At 38.1% G+C, this 18,161-nt stretch overlaps 2 protein-coding genes across 3 annotated transcripts in view; one reads left to right on the top strand and one right to left on the bottom strand.

Annotated features, from left to right (window-relative positions):
* Positions 1 to 3,077: 3,077 nt before the first annotated feature.
* mettl4 (methyltransferase 4, N6-adenosine) lies at positions 3,078 to 12,360 on the bottom strand. 2 transcript variants are annotated; one of them, XM_088072242.1, is made up of 9 exons: positions 12,008 to 12,080; positions 11,166 to 11,231; positions 10,637 to 10,782; positions 9,854 to 10,211; positions 9,558 to 9,627; positions 8,568 to 8,742; positions 8,371 to 8,477; positions 8,036 to 8,127; positions 3,078 to 3,408 (listed from the first exon to the last, which is right to left on the bottom strand). In XM_088072242.1, the coding sequence occupies exons 4-9, from the start codon at positions 10,074 to 10,076 to the stop codon at positions 3,140 to 3,142; spliced, it is 936 nt and encodes a 311-aa protein (XP_087928368.1). In that variant the 5' UTR covers positions 10,077 to 10,211; positions 10,637 to 10,782; positions 11,166 to 11,231; positions 12,008 to 12,080; the 3' UTR covers positions 3,078 to 3,139. The 2 variants fall into 2 exon arrangements, with proteins under 2 accessions (XP_087928368.1, XP_042366538.2); XM_042510604.2 differs by lacking the exon at positions 10,637 to 10,782 and having other exon boundaries at positions 12,008 to 12,360.
* Positions 12,361 to 13,577: 1,217 nt separating this feature from the next.
* Positions 13,578 to 18,161, top strand: part of smchd1 (structural maintenance of chromosomes flexible hinge domain containing 1) — a 30,085-nt gene continuing 25,501 nt past the window's right edge. Inside the window, exons 1-6 of the mRNA XM_088071954.1 lie at positions 13,578 to 13,882; positions 16,731 to 16,806; positions 17,060 to 17,218; positions 17,320 to 17,402; positions 17,521 to 17,654; positions 17,784 to 17,898. Of these exons, the coding sequence (XP_087928080.1) occupies positions 13,715 to 13,882; positions 16,731 to 16,806; positions 17,060 to 17,218; positions 17,320 to 17,402; positions 17,521 to 17,654; positions 17,784 to 17,898 (735 nt within the window). The 5' untranslated portion in view covers positions 13,578 to 13,714. The remainder of the gene's footprint in view (positions 13,883 to 16,730; positions 16,807 to 17,059; positions 17,219 to 17,319; positions 17,403 to 17,520; positions 17,655 to 17,783; positions 17,899 to 18,161) is intronic.

The following is an 18,161-nucleotide window of genomic DNA, read 5'->3' on the forward strand; positions in this document are numbered from 1 at the left end:
AGGAGAGCAGGAGGGGGAGCAGGAGGAAGAAGGGATGACGAGGTCCACACTGTGGTGCTTCATCTTGAGTTTGACAGGACACTCTCTGTCTGCTGGCGCCTGGAAGAGAGATGATGACCACGGTGACATCACTCTGCAGTGCGTTGTAGGCTTTTAGGGAGTGACTGCGTATTCAGAGATGATGATCATTGTGCAAAGAAAAGCCAGTAATGAGGTTTCAGAGGGCTAACAGTTTGGAAGAAGTCTGTATTAAAAAAAGTGTTGGGTCTATTAAAAAATAAACATTGATATTTTTTTTTTAATTATAGCCCCAAGGAAATAAAAAATGCAAAAACTTCTTCATGACATATAGTGACAATCAGAATCAAGTCTCTAATTTTAGCAGAAGTGTTGCAGAAATTGACCAATGAGCTTGGCGTCTGATAAATAAGGTTAAAAAGAGCAGAGGGAAGGAACAGTCACTGAAACACCAATAGAGCCAAATCATGTATGTTTGCATCATTGCCTTTAGACATAATTAATATAGGGTGTTTTTTCATAAACTGCCTTTTTCTGATAGTATTTCAAGGATGAGTGATGAATTTCTTTTATTTGCCTTTCGTTACCGTGGGAACACAGACAATAACGAGAAATCCTTGGTGACTTGATTGCCACCGTTGAGTCCCTCTCTACCTTCACCTCGCTAAAAGACATCTCATTGTGACTCTTATAAGTAAAGTTGTTTCTCAGTTCCTGGTAGTAACCTTTGGCCATACATATGGATGTTTTTTCCACCTCCTTCTGTTGAAAGATACAGCTTGTCCTTCGCTGCATCAAATGACAGCACAGCAACTCTAAAGAGTGATAACTTACTGATAACAAACCTCAGTGTGTGTACCAAAACACACCCATGTCAGTAAGGTTATTTACGTCATCAGTTGGTGAACCTATTGTGAGACTTATAGATATTTCAGATTTTAATTTGCAGGGACTGTAGGAAACATATTCCACATTATACCCTCATATATCTATTCCACTGATTTTCAATGTTAAGACATGACGAGAACCTCATCTTTTTAAGAGATAAATGATTAATCCCATTAAAAGTATTATTGACCACTTGAGATGCTGCAGAGCAGAGAACTTTAATCTGTGGGGGAAAGGGATTGGTATTTAATCTCCTGCGACCCTGAGTCCTCATATAAGGACATTACATTTTGGGTTTCTGCACCTTATACTTCATTCTGCTTAAGTTAGACCTGCTGTCCTTGTTCGTGGACACTTTTTTGTACCTTTATTTATAATCCGTGTCAAAACAAGATGGCCATCTCAGCCAATTCAGTCTACAGCCAAACACAACACAAAGGTGGACAAGTTACAAAATTTGGTAAAAATTTTATGGTGGAACTTGTTTCTTTATGTTAAATCAATAAGTTAATAATAGAAGTTTTATGTGGCACACAACTTTGACAATTTTTGGCCATAGTAACATGCTAAAATGCTGTCAATTAAGAAGTGTTACTTTGAGAACAGTGGGACTTCATTATCATCTTGTTTGAGGACTTTGGGACTTTGTTATTATATTATAGCAACATTTCAAACAGGCCAAAACAAAAAGGACATTCCTAACATGAGGTGGAGAAAGGAAAATTCATTCGTCACAAAACAAACAAATCAATTTTGCTTTTGCACAGCTGTGTTCAGGTGTTGAAGTGAACACTTTTTGACAGTTTTAGACTTCAGCAGTGGCCCCTAACCCATATAGTTACAAAACATTGAACACATGTTGCAGTTTTTGCAATTTTCCTTTTGCACATCAATTTTCAAGTTTTGAAATAAACAGTTTTATCCCTTATTAGGTATGCATGAAAATTAAAAATAAACCCAAGGTCCCCATATGAGGACATCAATTTTTTTTTTCAAAAACAACTCACTGATCACAGTCAGTACTTTTTTCTACTTTCTACTTTTCTACCCTATCTAATTAGCGATGAGAAATTAAAAATGCATACCAAACAAAAGCTCGAGTCTCAGGAGAATAAAACCCTGTAAGCCTGATCGCTGCAGTTTTTTGTTAATATTCAGACTCCTCAGAGTCATAGATTAAGTATGGCTTACACTTTCTTACTACTAAACAGTGATATGGTTGGCAGGTAAAGTTCTGACAACAAGGTCTTGTGTATTATGCAACTACAGGTTAGAGGAAAAACATGTTTTTTATTGTTATTATTATTTTGTGGTGACGTGTCTCTTTAAACCAGCATAGATGTAGAATAAAATACACTCAAACCTTCAAAAAAAAGCCTTTAACTGTAGGAGGTCTGTTAAAGACTTTGATTTCAGATGAGGTTAACTGGATGTATAGACTGGTGTGTGGGTGTATGTGTGTGTGAGAGAGATGGAGAGCATGACAAGTTAATGTGTAAGTGATCCTGCTGGTGTCACACTCTGGCTTCATTAGCTGTGATGTGTACTGTGCTGCAGCGGCCGTAACTCATTCTCATCTGCTTTAAAGACAGCCCCGCTCGTCCACACAACACCGCCACACCACCTCTCTTCTCTCTGGAGACCACAGGCTCATTAGAGAGGCCCCGCCCGACAGAAAAAGGTAGGTTAATGGCTATGCAGTCGGTTAGCAGTGTGACACAGGGAAGAGTGCATTGTTCAGTGAAAACAAGGAACACTCACGGACATATTACGTAAGCGTAGACCTGGGTGTCCTTGACAGGATGCAGCAGCGTGTTGTTGAAGTGAAAACTTTAAACAAAAGTTCTGCGAAAGGCTACAAGCATAGCAGTTTCTTTGATTAGGAGAGGGAAACATTTTGAACTTCAGTTCAAAACAGCATAAAATGAATAAAAATAGAAATACTTTGATCATCCTTAAGACACATATTGTGTCAAAGATTACTCAAAAGCCAATTTATTTTGAGTGTTTATTTAACTGGGGAGTTAAAAACACAGCTACACAAAAATGCACTTTCATCTCACCACATGCATCATAAGCCCTGTGATTCATTTAAAAATGTACCTAGACCCCCCCAAATCAAATCAAAGGTGCATGAGATGTACAGATCAAAAGAAACTGGTGCAGAAGTATTCTGGTGTTGAATCTTTATTGAAAACACACAAATAGTGATGTGGCACTTGTCAAAGGTTGGTCATGAGTCCGCAGCGGTGGGACAGTGACGGGGAGGAGAGGACTCTGCAGGTGAGCTCGACGCTGCGGTGACGGTGGGTTTGTCTGCGAGGTCATCTGCAGCCTCGTCTTTAGGGATGTCTGCTCGGTCATCTGCTGGCGTCAAAGTGAAATAGCTCATGTGCTGAAATTTGAGCACTTCATTGCCCCAGCTGGTCCATCCAGGTTGAAGATTTCGGGCAAATAGCTCCAAGCACTTGGCTTCTGGTTTGATGTAGGGCTTCAACACCTCTGAAGAAAAAAAGAAATAAGGAAAGTGAATGATTGCAGCTGGTTTAACCCACTCTGGAGAAGAAATAGGACCTTTATTCACCCCTGCTCTTCCAAGTTTCTGTGCATTGTGTGTGTCCTGTCACCTGCAGACTACAAACAACACATGGAAACATTATATTTCACCTAGAGGGACCCAAAAAATCAGGCCAAGTGTGCCTGAGCAGTATGGCAAACTTCCAGTTTAGCACTAACTTGAATGGGGAAAAAAATATTTTATATTATGATGTACCTGAAAATGTACCTGAAGTATGAAAATTAAAAGTACCAACAGAAAAATCTTCAAAAAACAAACAAGAAAAAGAAGAAACCAAAATGTATTTGAAAAAAAAAACACCCAAACCTCAAAAGTATAAAAAAAGGGAAAAAAACCCTCAAAATTATATAGAACTAAAAAAAATATCTAAAAACTTAAACTTAAAAAAACTAAACAAGAAAAAAACATCCAAATAACTCAAAATTATTTCAATAAAAAGTCTTTCTGGGCCCCATCTGCACTGCCGATTGGCTTCTTTCCCTTTTGCAAACAGCATTTCTGTGTTCATACATCAGCGGATGATCTGACGGAAAGCGGGCTATGCTGGTTAGCCACTGGGCTCATTAAAGTGCTCGAAGGAACTTAACGATTCAGTTGATATATTTAGTGGTAGCCTACATACTGTATTCCAAAATCGGGAAAACACATTAGCAATTCATTTATTTACTCCAGATGAATCTACACAGAGTGAACGCTGTGGCCCTGGGGACTGCACACTGCACTGCATCCATTTCTTATGGGGGCACTTTCCTTGTTTCTCTGTCATCGGCCAGCACTGGCAGCTGCCCAGCTCCTTCACACCACAGCACAGATTTTTCAGTGTGGAGGCAGCCAGTGACCTTGAGTCTATAAGAGATGATATTCCAGGAGAGGCACACCTGACAGATACGTTTCACTTCCTCTGCCCCGGTGCTACTCTGTCTGCTCTTGTGCATGCTCAAACCGCCCTGATACTCGCCTCAGCCAACACTCAGGGAGTTAATGAGCTCAAAAGCCTGATCCCCAAACTGATCCAATCTGCACAATGTGGTGTCCTGCCTCCCCGTTTTCTCTTCCTCTGCACGTCAGAGAGACAGAGTCACAGAGAGGAAAGGCCAAACACGCAGCTCTCAGACTAATTCAACCTCAACCGGTGACTCAGCTCTCAAAGTTGAACAGAGAATAAAAGGTCTAATTATCATCTTAACTCCAAGATGGGACAATGTATGAAACTTTTAGCTGGAGAGACAGAGGAAGGTGTTACTTAACTATCTCCGGACAAGTAACATATTCACGCTTAGATATTCTGCCTCCTCATTTTCTCCCTGTGATTGATCCAGGGTTAATAAAATAAGGGCAAATTAATTATGTATTACAGGGCGGCTCCATTAGTTCAATTACTGAACAGTAACAAGTTCCAAGGTTTCCCTAGCCCCTTTTACACTGCCTGTTCAAGACAGGAGTATCGCGCTGTTATGCTTGTCGTTCCGTACATAAGGTACGATCACAAAATGTGGGGAAAGAGTTTTTGTTGTAAGTTGCCATGGGAGGTAACAGTGTAGAGGCATTTACACTTCCTGTTTGAGGCAGGAATATCAAACCGTTAAGCAGCCTTGCCATTCTGTATATCAAAGAGAAAAACGGGTGTTTTTAACTCTGACCTGGGAACTGACTTAGTAAACGCGCCAAAACAAGGTCTGTGTAAAACATGAGGCCGAAAAGACGTGACCATCGATGGGGAGGTGTGACATTTTGATTATGTTGGCAACCACAACGCGGGAAATTTAAAAAGCAGCTGTTAGTGAACATCACCTGCCACACACCTTGTGATTCAGCGGTGCCGGCATGCTATTTAAAATCACATACTGGAGCAAGTTGATGAGGCCGTCATTTGGTTCCATTTAAAAATGCAATGAAGGCATAAAGAGGTCCTTAGTAGTATCCCTATATACAGCTCTGAGTAAGAAGACCTCTTGATTTAAAAAAAAAGTGGGATAGCTGACAAAAAATGCTATTTATTGTAGCTGCCAATGAAACTTACTGGTGCACAGATCACTGTCAGATCCATTCCCCAATCAACAGCAATGAAACCCTCACAATTGGCAGTGTGGCACAAATACTAGGATTTAAAAGCTTATTATAATACAGAGTTAGGGAGGGACTTAATTTTTCACAATTTCTGTAGTTGCAGGGGGTCCCTAATTAATAAAGACCGCACGTCTTGTCATTTGGAGAAGTGCAAACACTTTTTTTTCCTGCAGCTTGACCATCTGGCAAAGGATGTGTTGTATCCCTAATGGTGTCCCTTATCTCTCCATGGCAACCAAAAATGTCAGCGATAGGAGCCCCATCTGAGAGAGGAGGAGAAGTGGGTCAGGGTTTCTCGAACGCTGCAGGCTCGAGAATTGTGGCTTCACACTGTCAAGGCTGCCCACTGGCTCTAGCGGACCTGACATGCTCGACAAAGTGCAGCAGGAATGATAGCTGGAGATGAAAGCTCAGGTTGATTACTGCCAAAGGTCTCGGGACACACTTGAAATTTCTAGCAGTTGCATTATATATTGCACGAATGAACAAAAGAAAAATCCCTCAAGGCCTGAGGTTTTAAAATATCATGTCAAATAGTTCAGTAATTAAACTGTTCTGCGTTTATGCTGCAATTTACAATTATTATACTGATAGATTTGAGCCACACCCACTACCAACAGAGCTTTCTCACCTCTTAAAAGAAAAAGCAGCAGGGTAACGGGACTTATTTGAAATTTCTAACAGTTGCATAATCTACGGCAGGAGTGAACAAAAGAACAGTCCTCCAAGGCCTGAGGTGTTAAATTGTCAAGTCAAATCGTTAAATAAATACGCTTTTATTGGCAGATCTGCAAGAGTTGGGTCAAGCCCTTTCTAATATTTCATCACACACTGCAATTTACTATTATTATACTCACAGATTTGAGCCACACCCACTACTGACACAGCTTTATCATGTCTTGCAGGAAAACAAAAAGGGAGTATATTAGCTCGTGCTGAAACAGACGCAACACCACACCACTCATTCTGGCCATTTAGTAGTCCACGTTTGTTTAACCTTTTGAAACCTGGATCAACATCAGTTGCTTGTCTTACGTTTGGATGCCTTTCAAAAGCGTTTAAACCTTTGAAACATCAGCAAATTGGTTTGATTTCTTTTGAAAACATGGCTACAAAGGCAAGGTGCAAGAGATGTTCTGCAAATAGCAAGAAATTAGGAAACGCTTACAAGAAAATTATGTGAAATTTTGTAAAAAAAAAAAAAAAAGGAGAGAGACAGAGAGAAAACTATTCTTTTTTAAAGGCATTTTCTTGTTTTAATTATTAATTCATTTATTTATTTTTCTAATTTTTTACCATTTTCAAATTTTGTGTGTGATCATTTTCATGTAATTTTCTTGTTCATTTCTTTTTTTTTTTAACTAATTCCTGCTAATGTGGTGTAATTTCTTGTGAAGTTTGAAAGAGTTTGAAAGAGATTAAGCCAATTTGCTCAGGTTTCAAGGGACTACAATGCAAAGCAAAAAAAAACAACATTTCTCTCCATTTTTGTCTTTAATTAGTTGTGCTAAGTCAAAATAAAAGGCTGAATTACAAGCTGTGGAAAAACCTCAGCAGCAGCAAATAAAGCGACTGGAATAAAGAAAGCAGTTGTGATTAAACATGCTGAGAGGCTCGGCCTGGAACGCAGTCTGCATATATGTAACCACTATAGTATCACAGCTCGACAACTGCATCATTATGATTAGCATCTGTGTATTTTAACAATATCCAGCCACTTCAACAAGGATTTTCTGTGCTCATGAAAAGGTGCCGGCAAACACTGGCTGTGTTTTTGCTCTCCATACTGCACAATAAATCGCGTTCCCCTGAGAGGGAAGGACATGACGTCAAGGCTCTTTTTCACAGCGCCTGCATATTCATTATCAAGGTTTTACATCGATTCTTAGTCGTGAAAGCCATGTTGGAGTCAAGTCTTTCCACACCACCACAACCAGTGCAGATGGGGCAAATTTGATTAAATCGGAGCAGAAGAGGTCCCCTTCTCTGACAAATCAAACCTGTCATGGGTTCAGGATTCAAGTCCATCTGTTATTATGTTGTGTTAGAACAGTTTTCTCTCCTCGAACATAATTATCAAGAGAAAATGCTCACTTTCTGTGGTGGAAAAGCAAGTTCTACATTGAAAGAGTTTGAAATTCTTGCTTATTTAGCGTCAAAAATCAAAATGTTATGATTTTAGTGTGTCGGTTTCTCATATAACAACATATTGTAGTCACCATTTTAGTTTTATTAACTTTTTTTCATCTTCTTACATGAGATAAAATCAAATTTTTTGAGTTTCAGTCATGCAAACATAACTAATTGACTCAGACTTTGCTTTTGTGGGTGTTATAGCACACTGTAGTAAAATTATCAGCAAAGCTGTCCAGCAAGATAACATCTCTGATGCTGCAGCATTGCCCTCTGGTGGCACAGTAAAACACGACAGTACTGTACTTTTTAAATATACCAAACATTCAGAAAAATGATGAACAAATTTACCCGAGAGTGAGGGCTTCTGGGAGTGAAGAGCTGACGGGACGCTGACAATCAAACGCTGATCCTCCACAGGAACCTCTGACGTCTCTGCAGAGCTGAAAGTGGTTTTAAACAAATATATTGCATTTAATCATTATAGCGTTAATAATATTAAAATAGTCACACTGTAATGACCCCAATGTTCAGCAGTTAAGGTGTTAAGTTTGCATTTTTACTGTTTTTATGTTGCTTTTATGTGTTTATTTACAGGAACATTTCTTACAGTGTGTTTTTAATTAGACTGGTATGCTGCACACACACACACACAAACACACACACAAAAATCAAACTTTTCACACCTTTTGGAGTTATCAGCAGAGGAGCGATATCGACCCAGCACCAGCACTTCATAAGGCTTCTTATGATGTGAATCCAGAGGAAACACAAACTGTCCAGATGTGGTCACCTGAAAAAAAGAGCAAGGCCTTGAAACATCTGGAATCACACCAAAACCTAATGGTCACATTTTAATGATCGACAGCTGAAGTTTCTGCACCTTGACCCAGAACCATTCGGCCAAAACTTCCACTCCCCAGTGAGGATACAGCTCATCACGGACGAAGCGTAGGTGGCTCGGCCGGTTTGTGACCCAGGTGACCACTAAACAGTTCGGGGAGGCCAGCTGCGGCATAGAGAGCCGTTTGAGTTGGGATGAGGGCAAAGAACTGTACCTTCATGGAGGAAACAGATTTAAAAAGTCATGATGTATAAATGCGACCACTCAATTTTAGTTTGGTTCTTAAAGGGACAGTTAACCCCAAAATCAATGCATTTTCCTCTTACCTGTTGTGTTATCTTTACATCTACAGTGTTGAAGATTTGGCCATCTCTCAAATATAATGGAACTAGATGGCACTCGGCTTGTGCCAGTGCCAAAAAATTGCCAAATTGCCAAAAATTTAATCTAAATTGATAAATAGCACTACAGGTAAGAGGAAAAATATGTTTTTGACTTTGGGATGAACGTCCCTTTAAGAGGGTCTCAAAACTGCTTCATATCAGCACTGATAAATTCATTTTTGAACTGTTAGACTAAATATTTTTGGTCTACTGCTGACCAAGAGAAATCTAAGGGATCACAAGATGATTGACAAGATTAGACAGAAAGATGAATCTCTTTATTTATTTATTTTTTTACTTTGTCTAATTCAAATTAATTCTACAAATAAGACAAGATTAATGTGTTTGGTTCAGGTCAACAACAAGGGCATAACTTATATATTAAATAAAGTCTGAAGTAGACATTACTTAATTTTAAAGGGCAATAAGCCCAAAAGGTTGGGAGCTACATGGTTTAAGATACTGTAATGTATATAATGTATCCTGTGACTGTTGAAATTAATGTCTTATTTTATTTCATTTTTAACCTGTTTCTTGTGCTGTTGTAACATGTAATTTCACTGCTGGGGACAAACAATAATAAAAATAATTGATTTTATCTTCCTGTCTACTTTACAGCTTCTAAAATGCTTGATTTCCAAATCACCTGCGACTCCTTTTCACAGACTTGTTTTCCCACGGTGGATCCAAAACTATCAGGTCAAACCTTCTTCCATCTGTGTGAGAAACGAGCAGCTTTAGGAAACAGTTTCAGGCTGAGTCACTTATTTACAATGACATATTAATTTATGTTGCAAGGATTTTACTGCGTTCTTTTGTCTTCATTGAAAATAAGTTATCACAATCACGCAGTGACAATAATTGTAAGGCATTTTGTCAAATCCGCTCCAGATGGCCTAACCAGCATTTACACACTTTTTTGGTTTCCAACATTGTACTCACAGTGGACGAGGGGCTGTGTTCTTGTGAAATCAGACAGCAGAAAGGCTGTGTGTGGTGGTATTACATATTCTTCTCCCATCAGTGTGACCACTGCAGCCCAGTCCGCCCTGTTCTCTGTAACCCGAGAGAACAAGTCCACATGTGAGGTACAGCCGTCTTCAGCAACAAGTGGCTGAACCCACTCCTGCTCCTCATCGTCCACTAGAGGAAGCTCTTTAGCCATTTCACAGAGAGCCGCCAGGCTGCACTCCTGAGAGGGGAGAGGCTCCTGCACTGAGTCTGTCGCTCCGGTCAGATATCCGAGGGATCGGGCCGAATCCAGCAAAGACTTGGTTCCCTCCAGGACGACAGACCTGATCTGCATCAGCGCAAATTATATTATTAGACATTTTTTTTTAGACATTTTTATGATCTCAGATATGTGCTGACAGAGACTGTATCTGAAATGCATGACATAAAACATAGAGCAGCACATAGAGCAAGTACCTTTACTCAAGTACTGTACTTCAAGTACTGCACAATTATCAGGTTCTTTACTTGAGTATTTCCATTTTATGCTACTTTATAGCTCTACTCCACCACATTTCAGAGGCAAATATTGTTACCTTTAAAGCTTAAGTTACAAGTTATTTTGCAGAATTATAATATTATAGATCAAAATATAACTAACAGATTGATTCTAGTATATTATTACAGATTACCCAACAGCATATTGTTGTATTTGTGACACACATTTCAGTTAATACAATCTCTGCAGGGAACCAACGACACATACAGACTTACAGGAGCAGTGTGTAAGATTCAGGAGGATTTTGAGGCATTTAGTGGTGAGAATTTCAGAATGCAACCAGTTGAAACTTCTCCCAGTTTGAATTCCTTCAGTGCACATTGGTTGGGATGTTATAACTGGGAGCCAAAGGTCTCTTCCTCTATAAAACAAACAGATCAGGTAATCTATACCAGTAAAAACACTGAATAAAGCAGTATCACATTAAAAACAGATTTTTTCGACACTGCTCATCATGGAGGGATTTCTAAATATGGTGCTAACATGAAAATACAAATGGTTTGATTTGTCAGTTCTGGGCTACTGTAGAAACAGCGGTGCAACATGGTGATCTCCACAGTCAAGGACCCGCTTCATATGTAAATATGGCTCATTCTAAGGTAACGAAAACACATTGATTCTTATTTGGAGGTGATTGCACACTGAGGAAAATATAATCATTATAATATAATCCATTTCTGCCAATATATCCCACTAAATCCTACGCACTGCACCTTTTAAGATAGAGAGTGAGATTCCACCTACCTTCTCATGGAAGGCCTGTGAATCGATTTCCCCCTGGTTGAGTTCGACGTGTTTTCGTTTTCTTTTCTGAAAGTCAAATTAACATTGGACGATAAAATCTTCTGGCTGCAGCTTGTAAGATTTAAGAATTTGATGATTTTGTTTGTCATATGTGGCAATACTATGAATGTCTTTGGGTTTTGGATTGATTTACAGAAATGCTGATTGATGTGTGTTGTCCTTATAAATATAATGAAATTAAACTGACTGTGATTTTATGTGCAACAATCTGTAAACACACCTTACATGAGAAAATGTTATGTCTAACTCATTGACAATTTTCATACATTGCTAGAGTTTTTATCAAAAAAATGTACAAAAACCCAAAAATAATACAATTAATAATAACAAATTTGTGCAAAAAAAGGTCTGTGGCTTCTTTATTTTTGTAATTTTACAGGTACTTAATAATAATAGGTAGGTACTATACACTCCAGTTGCCAGTTTATACATGCAGTCTTAACAGAAAAGTCCTGAGATTAATTCTACCTTTATTGAGTTTATAATGTTCACTTCTACGTGAAAATATATTTTTTATAAAGGTTTAGGTTGCATTTTCTATCCTCTGAAGTACATTGTGTTATGCTGAGAGGTGTTTACAAAATAACATAAAATGAAGATCTTCAAGACTGCATTAGTTTTAGCTAAGTGTACCCTCAGTTTTTGCTTAAAGATTCAAAACTTGCATTAAATATGTGTAGTGCACATGTAATTACACAGACAGGAGTGACTTTGGTTGGATGCATACAGACACAGGACCACCAGTTGTCGCTGTGAAGTCATTTTTAAAGCTCTTTATTTACCTTTGATGGTTTGTCTGCTTTCTGCAACACATCGGCGTTTCCTCCATCCACAGCAGCACTCTCACTGTAATGGCTCTTTAAAATCTGAAAACAATGCCTTTTGAAAAGACACTTTACGTGTAATTTCTGATTATCATCTCTCAGTCTGATGCAACGCGAATACCCCTGATCGATTAGTGCGCGTGCATCTAAAACCCAGCCCCGCGTGTTCACAACCACCACGGACATTGTTAAACCGGTTGGTTATAACTAACAAACATTAGATGTGCAATCTGGCTGGCTGTCGCTCCGGTACAGCAACCATGTCCCGCCCAATAACTCCGTCAGCAGTCTGTGGTCGAAACTATTGCATTTACCGGGAAATGATACCGAACGGGGACGACGCTGAAGTTCGCTTTCGATTCGTCGCTGCCGATTCAGCGGTTAAGGGGAGAGTTAAGGAAAAAGACACAAGGGACTAATCTTTGGCTTTTTGCACCTCTTACACCTGTGAAAGCATGTTAAGTGTCAACGCTGTCTGGAACCCATTTTCACATTTGTAAGACATGTGTTTTATTTGTGAAAACGCAAAAAAAAGGAACTTTTAACAGCTTATTTCAGCTGTGGACCACATTACACCAAGTGTCTGTCAAAAACCACTATATTTATACATATATATTTATATTTATTTATGAGATAACACCAGAGAGGCTAAAGACTGGATAAAACACAATTTCAGTCTTGTTTACATTTATTGTATTTGTGAAATTGCAAAATAAATGAATCAGTAAAAAAGAAAAGTCAATTTCACTGCGTTTTTCACAAATAAACTAAAGTTTTCACAAATCTGAAATTATATTTTAAATCAGCCTCTCTAGTATAATCTGGTCAAGGTTTGTATCATGGGTTTGACCTGGACCTGGTCTAATCTGGTTTGAATTTGAAGAAAAAAAAAGAAAGAAAAAGGAATGAAATTGCATTTTCACAACTAGGCAATGCAAGGCAGACTTATTTGTATAGCACATTTTATACAGCAAGTCAGTTCAAAATGCAAAGTGTTAAATTAATACCTAAATGATTTACATTTTTAAAAAATGATTAAAAATAGCAAAAGTTCAAACAGAAGATGCAAAAATAAAAATATTATTTAAAATTGTTTAAAATCAAGTTGAAGTTTGAAGTCAGTAAGGGGTAGAGTAGGCAGAAGAAAAAAATGTACAAACAGAAAAATAGAGTAGAGGTTTCACAAAACTGAAACTATTTTTTTAATAATATTTAGCCTCTATGGGATCATGTGGTCCAGATCTGACCTATAGTGGGGTCAATTTTTCCAGAGACCTGGTCTAATGTGGTCCACGTGTGAAAAAAAGAATAAAATCTTCCTTTTTAGTGTTTGCACTAATAAAATAAAGGTTTTACAAATGTGAAAGTGGGTGTCAGACAGCGCCCTATTTTTATTTTAAATGTCAAACATGCTTTCCCAGCGTAGTTTCTTTCCCTCAACTCTCCCCTTAACTGCTAAAGCAAAAACGACGAATGGGAAACTTACTTCAGCGTCGTAACCCGTGTGTTGCTGTTTAGCAGATGGCCCTCACGAGCTTCCTTAGCACAGACAAACGCCTGAGGAGGCAGCAACTTCTTCCTCTTCTTCTTCCACGAGTGACACACGAATAAAAGACGACTGCAAATTTTAACATGCATGTCATTTAGCTGTCTAATTAAGTAAAAATGTTTAACAGGAGAGTTGAGCGTGCCGCTGAAGCCTGCTCGAAGGAAGAAAAAGTCAGCAGAAAGATTTCTGTTAACGACTGTCGCGGTAAAAACCAGCAGCAGACTGAATTTATACTGGAAACCAGAGGTCTGGACTTCAATGGCTTTCTGCAACTTCTGCGCCAGGTAACGACTAATGTTTGCCAACTTTTACTGTGGTTTGAGGTTAACAATTTGTCTACGAGAGTGGTCAAAACGTTTTGGTATATCTAATATGTAAACGTAAAAAAACAGATTTTCAGGTCATTTTCTTCTCATGTTTTCATAATTTCTTACAGTTTTTGTAAGACACTTTATGCCAAGTTACTCAATGCGTTTTTTGTAAAGAAACCTTTTTTTGTTTTGTTTCAGAGGTTTTATTAGGTGTAAAAGGCGTCTGAACGCAGCACGACAGCAGTGATGACAGTCCAGGTGTAACGGGGTTAAAGTTAGGGACTGTGCGTTATTTATCATAACAGCGGGGTGGCTGTGGTGTGACATATTTCAGTCTTTAGTTTTTCAGTTACTTTTTTAAAAATCAGTTCACACACAGAGCTTTACTGAAAGTCTCTTGCTGAAATGCATTTTATTTTGTTTTCTTTAATTTTTTGTTAAATGCTCTCACACTCATAAAATGTTAAACACATGCAACAAAAGCAAATATTTCCATCAGTCAACACAACTTGCGGTTAAATGAGTAGGGGTTGACAACTGGCCTGGCCGATTTCTGGGGCCGATATTTGGCATTATTGCTGATTATCTGTATCTGCATTTTATTTTAATGATCATCAATAAAATGTATTACTTAAAAAGTGCAAAGAAAGTGTCAGCATGGGAGGAACTTTTACCTTGTTAAACCCCAGGAAGCTATTTTTATTTAATTTTTCACTTGACTTTCCATAAAAAAGTTGCTAGGAACTTGCTGTATATGATGTTGAACGTTTCAGTTTTGATTAAACATTTGATAAAGGCATTTAAACAAATTGTTTTGTCAGAGTTTGTCATATTGCAATTTCTAAATATTGATTTTCATTTTAGTTTTAAATGCATATTGGTTCCAAATATCAGTTAGCGGTTTCATTAACTATTAATAATCAGTATTATGTCAGCCCTGCTAAAATAATATTGGTCGACCCCTACAAATTAGCATATTCCTTCAATCAGTCATTATGAAATGGACAACAGAAAACGAAATACAGCTATCAATATGAGCCAGTTCAACCTTAAATGCTTTATGCTTGTGCCGTTTTTATTACTGTACACAGTTTTCCAAGAATGTTTTTTTGATTTTTATTCAGTGATTTATATTTTTATTCAGTTCACCTACAGTAAGCTGAGAGACTAGACAAATTCAGACATTCATTATGGTGCAGCTTTCTTCATTTGCAAAAGAAAAAATGAAAATGTCACCCAAACTCAGAAATACTCACCGTTGTTACAGTATTGTACTAAACCATTTTTTGTGTTTTCTGTCTTTTTTTCTTTTGTTGGAAAGTAACAGCCATATCAGTTTTGACCTAGTCTTGTTGTCAGACTTTTCAATCTCAGACTAACTATGTGCTTTTTTCCTCTTTGGTCCGTGCTTGCAAACAGCAGCACACAGCTGCATGTTTTATCTTTTCCACAAGTGTATTTTAGAGATTCACGATTATGTAAGTAATTTCTATCAGTTGGGAACAAATGTTTCCGTTTTGTTTAACACAGTTTAGCCATAAGAGTTCGGGGTCTCTCTACAAGATCAGCACTAACCCTTTCAAAAAAAAGTGTGAAACCAGTGAAAAGGTGTCAACGCATTTGCAAAAGAAGTCTTTCGCTGTGCTAAAGAAAGTGGTGATGAAGATCAAGTGTATCCCAGTTAAATTAGCAAGTCTTAGCACGTGAGAAAAACATTTTTAAGGCTGACTTCAGCCACTGTGCCAATGCTCAGGGGCATCATAGCTCTCCTGAGAGAGTACATGTTATGCAGGTTGTTGTTGCACAACACAACGCTCCCTGCAGAGATGGCACGACATTTAGAATCAAAACATCGTGGTTATCTTTAATTTAAAGGAAATCTTGTTGAGAAGCATTTTGTTCCGTGTGCTGTTGTGTCGAGGTTGCGTGGTATCGTGGTAAAAAATCTGCCACTGTCTCTCGACATTTGGCCTTCAGTGACACGAGTGAGGGTGACAGCAGACTTCATGGTTTGCACTGCACATCTGGAAGCCACCTGAATGCACATATGAAGGCACTGCCTGCTAAAATTTGTAGTTAAATGTCTTTAATTCGTGCTTTTAAAATGGCAGAGGGGCACTTGGGTGAGATCTTTGATGAGATTCTCGGACATCAATGTCCATACTTTTCTGACAGTGTTAAGATTTGACCAAAAAAATCTGCCAAAAAAGTTTGTGCATGTAAATAGGAATTATTTAATTCTCTACTAATCTGAGGTTCAGGGATGCTGCTAATTTCAGCAGTTTGTTTTAAGACTGTTGTTTCTGGAAAATGTTATGCTTTTTTTTTTTAAAAAACAAACTTTTTGTTGGGTTTTTGGTCTGTTTGCTCTTTTATGTGAAATTCTCTTGCTGCTGTCTTGCTGAATCCCATAAAAAAAAAAGATTTCAATCTCAATGAGACTGGCTAAATAAAAGATTTTTAAAAAATTAGGAATGCACCATAATATCAGCATTTAAAGTGAGTTGTTATATATAGGCACATTGGATATTGGCAAAAATTCAAGATTGTGCGTCCCTTTTTTTAGATTGATGGATGAGTTGATTTGTCTATAAATGTCATAAAACAGTGAAGAATGCTTACTGTGCTTCATAAAATAAAATCAAAAAGAAAATGTACATACAATGATAAAAAGCAGCAAATCTCCACATCGGAGAAGCTGAGAGTGACTGAAAAACAGTTTCCACTTAATTTTCTGTTTTCAACTAATCAAGATTGTTTCAACTCTAAAAAAAACGGACATAAAAAGCTAACAATGGACACTTTTGACATTTCATTTCAGGTATTTAGAATCCATGCACATGAAACATTTGTGTTGGTCACGACGGACAGAACCGTCCTGGATTTTGACCGATTTGGTGAGTCCTTGTCGATTCACAACGTAACAACATGCTGCTGTAAATTAAAGATGGGAAAATTGAGCAAATATATTTTAAACTGCTGTAATTTTTTACTGTAGCTATCATCACATGCAACAAACGTTTTTTTCTGACTTTGTATTGAATTGTCTTACTGTTACTTAAATAGATATTTGTCTCTCTGGTCATGTTATAAATAGGTATTTAAATATTTTTACACCAGCCAATGAAAGTAATCTATTTTTTATTGTAGAGGAGCTTCAGGATGGCAGCACCCTCAACTTGTTTCAAGGGAAGGCCCAAGCTCAGTCAGCGGCAATGGAGGAGCGAATCACATTTGAACCTCATTATGATACATTGATTCGGAGCGGCATGGAAGAGTACTACTCAAGTCAGGGCGAGAAACCATTACGTAAGTGCTCAAATAATCAAAGTAGAACATTTGAGATGGACAGAGTCTTTAAGCTGCGTGCCATCACTCAGAACTTGCTGCTTTTTTGTTATTTTTTCCAGCGTACGCACTTGCTGAGCTGATCGACAACGCCCTCTCAGCCACGGCTAAAAACACAGGAGCGAGGACAATAGAGATACAGATGGTTGGTTCTGCAGTCGTATATGATTTCATAGCCAGCAATTCACCGTCAGATCTTGCAAATCACAGTAGTAACGTGTCACATCTAAATCTGTGATAGCGACTGACGTTCTGTTTTTCAGGTGTTCGATGAAAACGTTGGGAAACCCGCAGTGATTGTTTTAGATAACGGGTGCGGGATGACTTCTAAACAACTCAAAAACTGGGCAGTGTACAGACTCTCGAAGTTTATCAGAGAAAACGGATCATTTGGAAGGTTTGTTTACTTTCTGTCATCAAATAAACTATAGCTGTCAAATGTGGCTTTCAGTGTTGTATCTTTTAGGTTTAAGTGCATCAAGTTAATTTTTTTATTTGTTTATTTTTCCTTTTTTCTTCGCTACAGTGAGCAAGAGGATTATGTCCGGCCTGATCCTGTCCCGCGTAGTCTCAACAGTGATATATCCTACTTTGGCGTCGGAGGAAAACAAGCCATTTTCTATATTGGAGACTCAGTCAGGGTATGTTTTCTGTAAAAACAGTTTAAGGGGTCCTGTTAAGCTTTTTCTTTATGTAATAGTGATACAGTGTCGACTGTTCGTATTAAAAGTGGCCAGTGTTTTCAAAAATGAGGTAAACATATGTAACATTAATCCCTTTGAGCGAAACCCTCAGGCTTTACACCGTCCTAAATACTCTGATTACAACAGTTTGTTTTTTTCAAGATAAGGTGACAGATTACTTTTATTTGACTCATGTTCGTGCTGGAACATGTGCGACTTTT

Source organism: Plectropomus leopardus, chromosome 21, assembly GCF_026936395.1.
Source record: "Plectropomus leopardus strain MGB_pleo_1.0 chromosome 21, ASM2693639v1, whole genome shotgun sequence".
In the NCBI taxonomy this organism is placed as follows: Eukaryota; Metazoa; Chordata; class Actinopteri; order Perciformes; family Serranidae; genus Plectropomus; species Plectropomus leopardus.

Coding starts and splice junctions, on each gene's coding strand:
- mettl4 (XM_042510604.2), bottom strand. CDS start 12,235: ATGTCCGTGGTGGTTGTGAACACGCGGGGCTGGGTTTTAGATGCACGC. Junction 11,232..12,007: donor AAGCAGACAAACCATCAAAG/GTAAATAAAGAG, acceptor TTTGACTTTCAG/AAAAGAAAACGAAAACACGT. Junction 8,743..9,557: donor TCTGTGAAAAGGAGTCGCAG/GTGATTTGGAAA, acceptor TCCTCCATGAAG/GTACAGTTCTTTGCCCTCAT.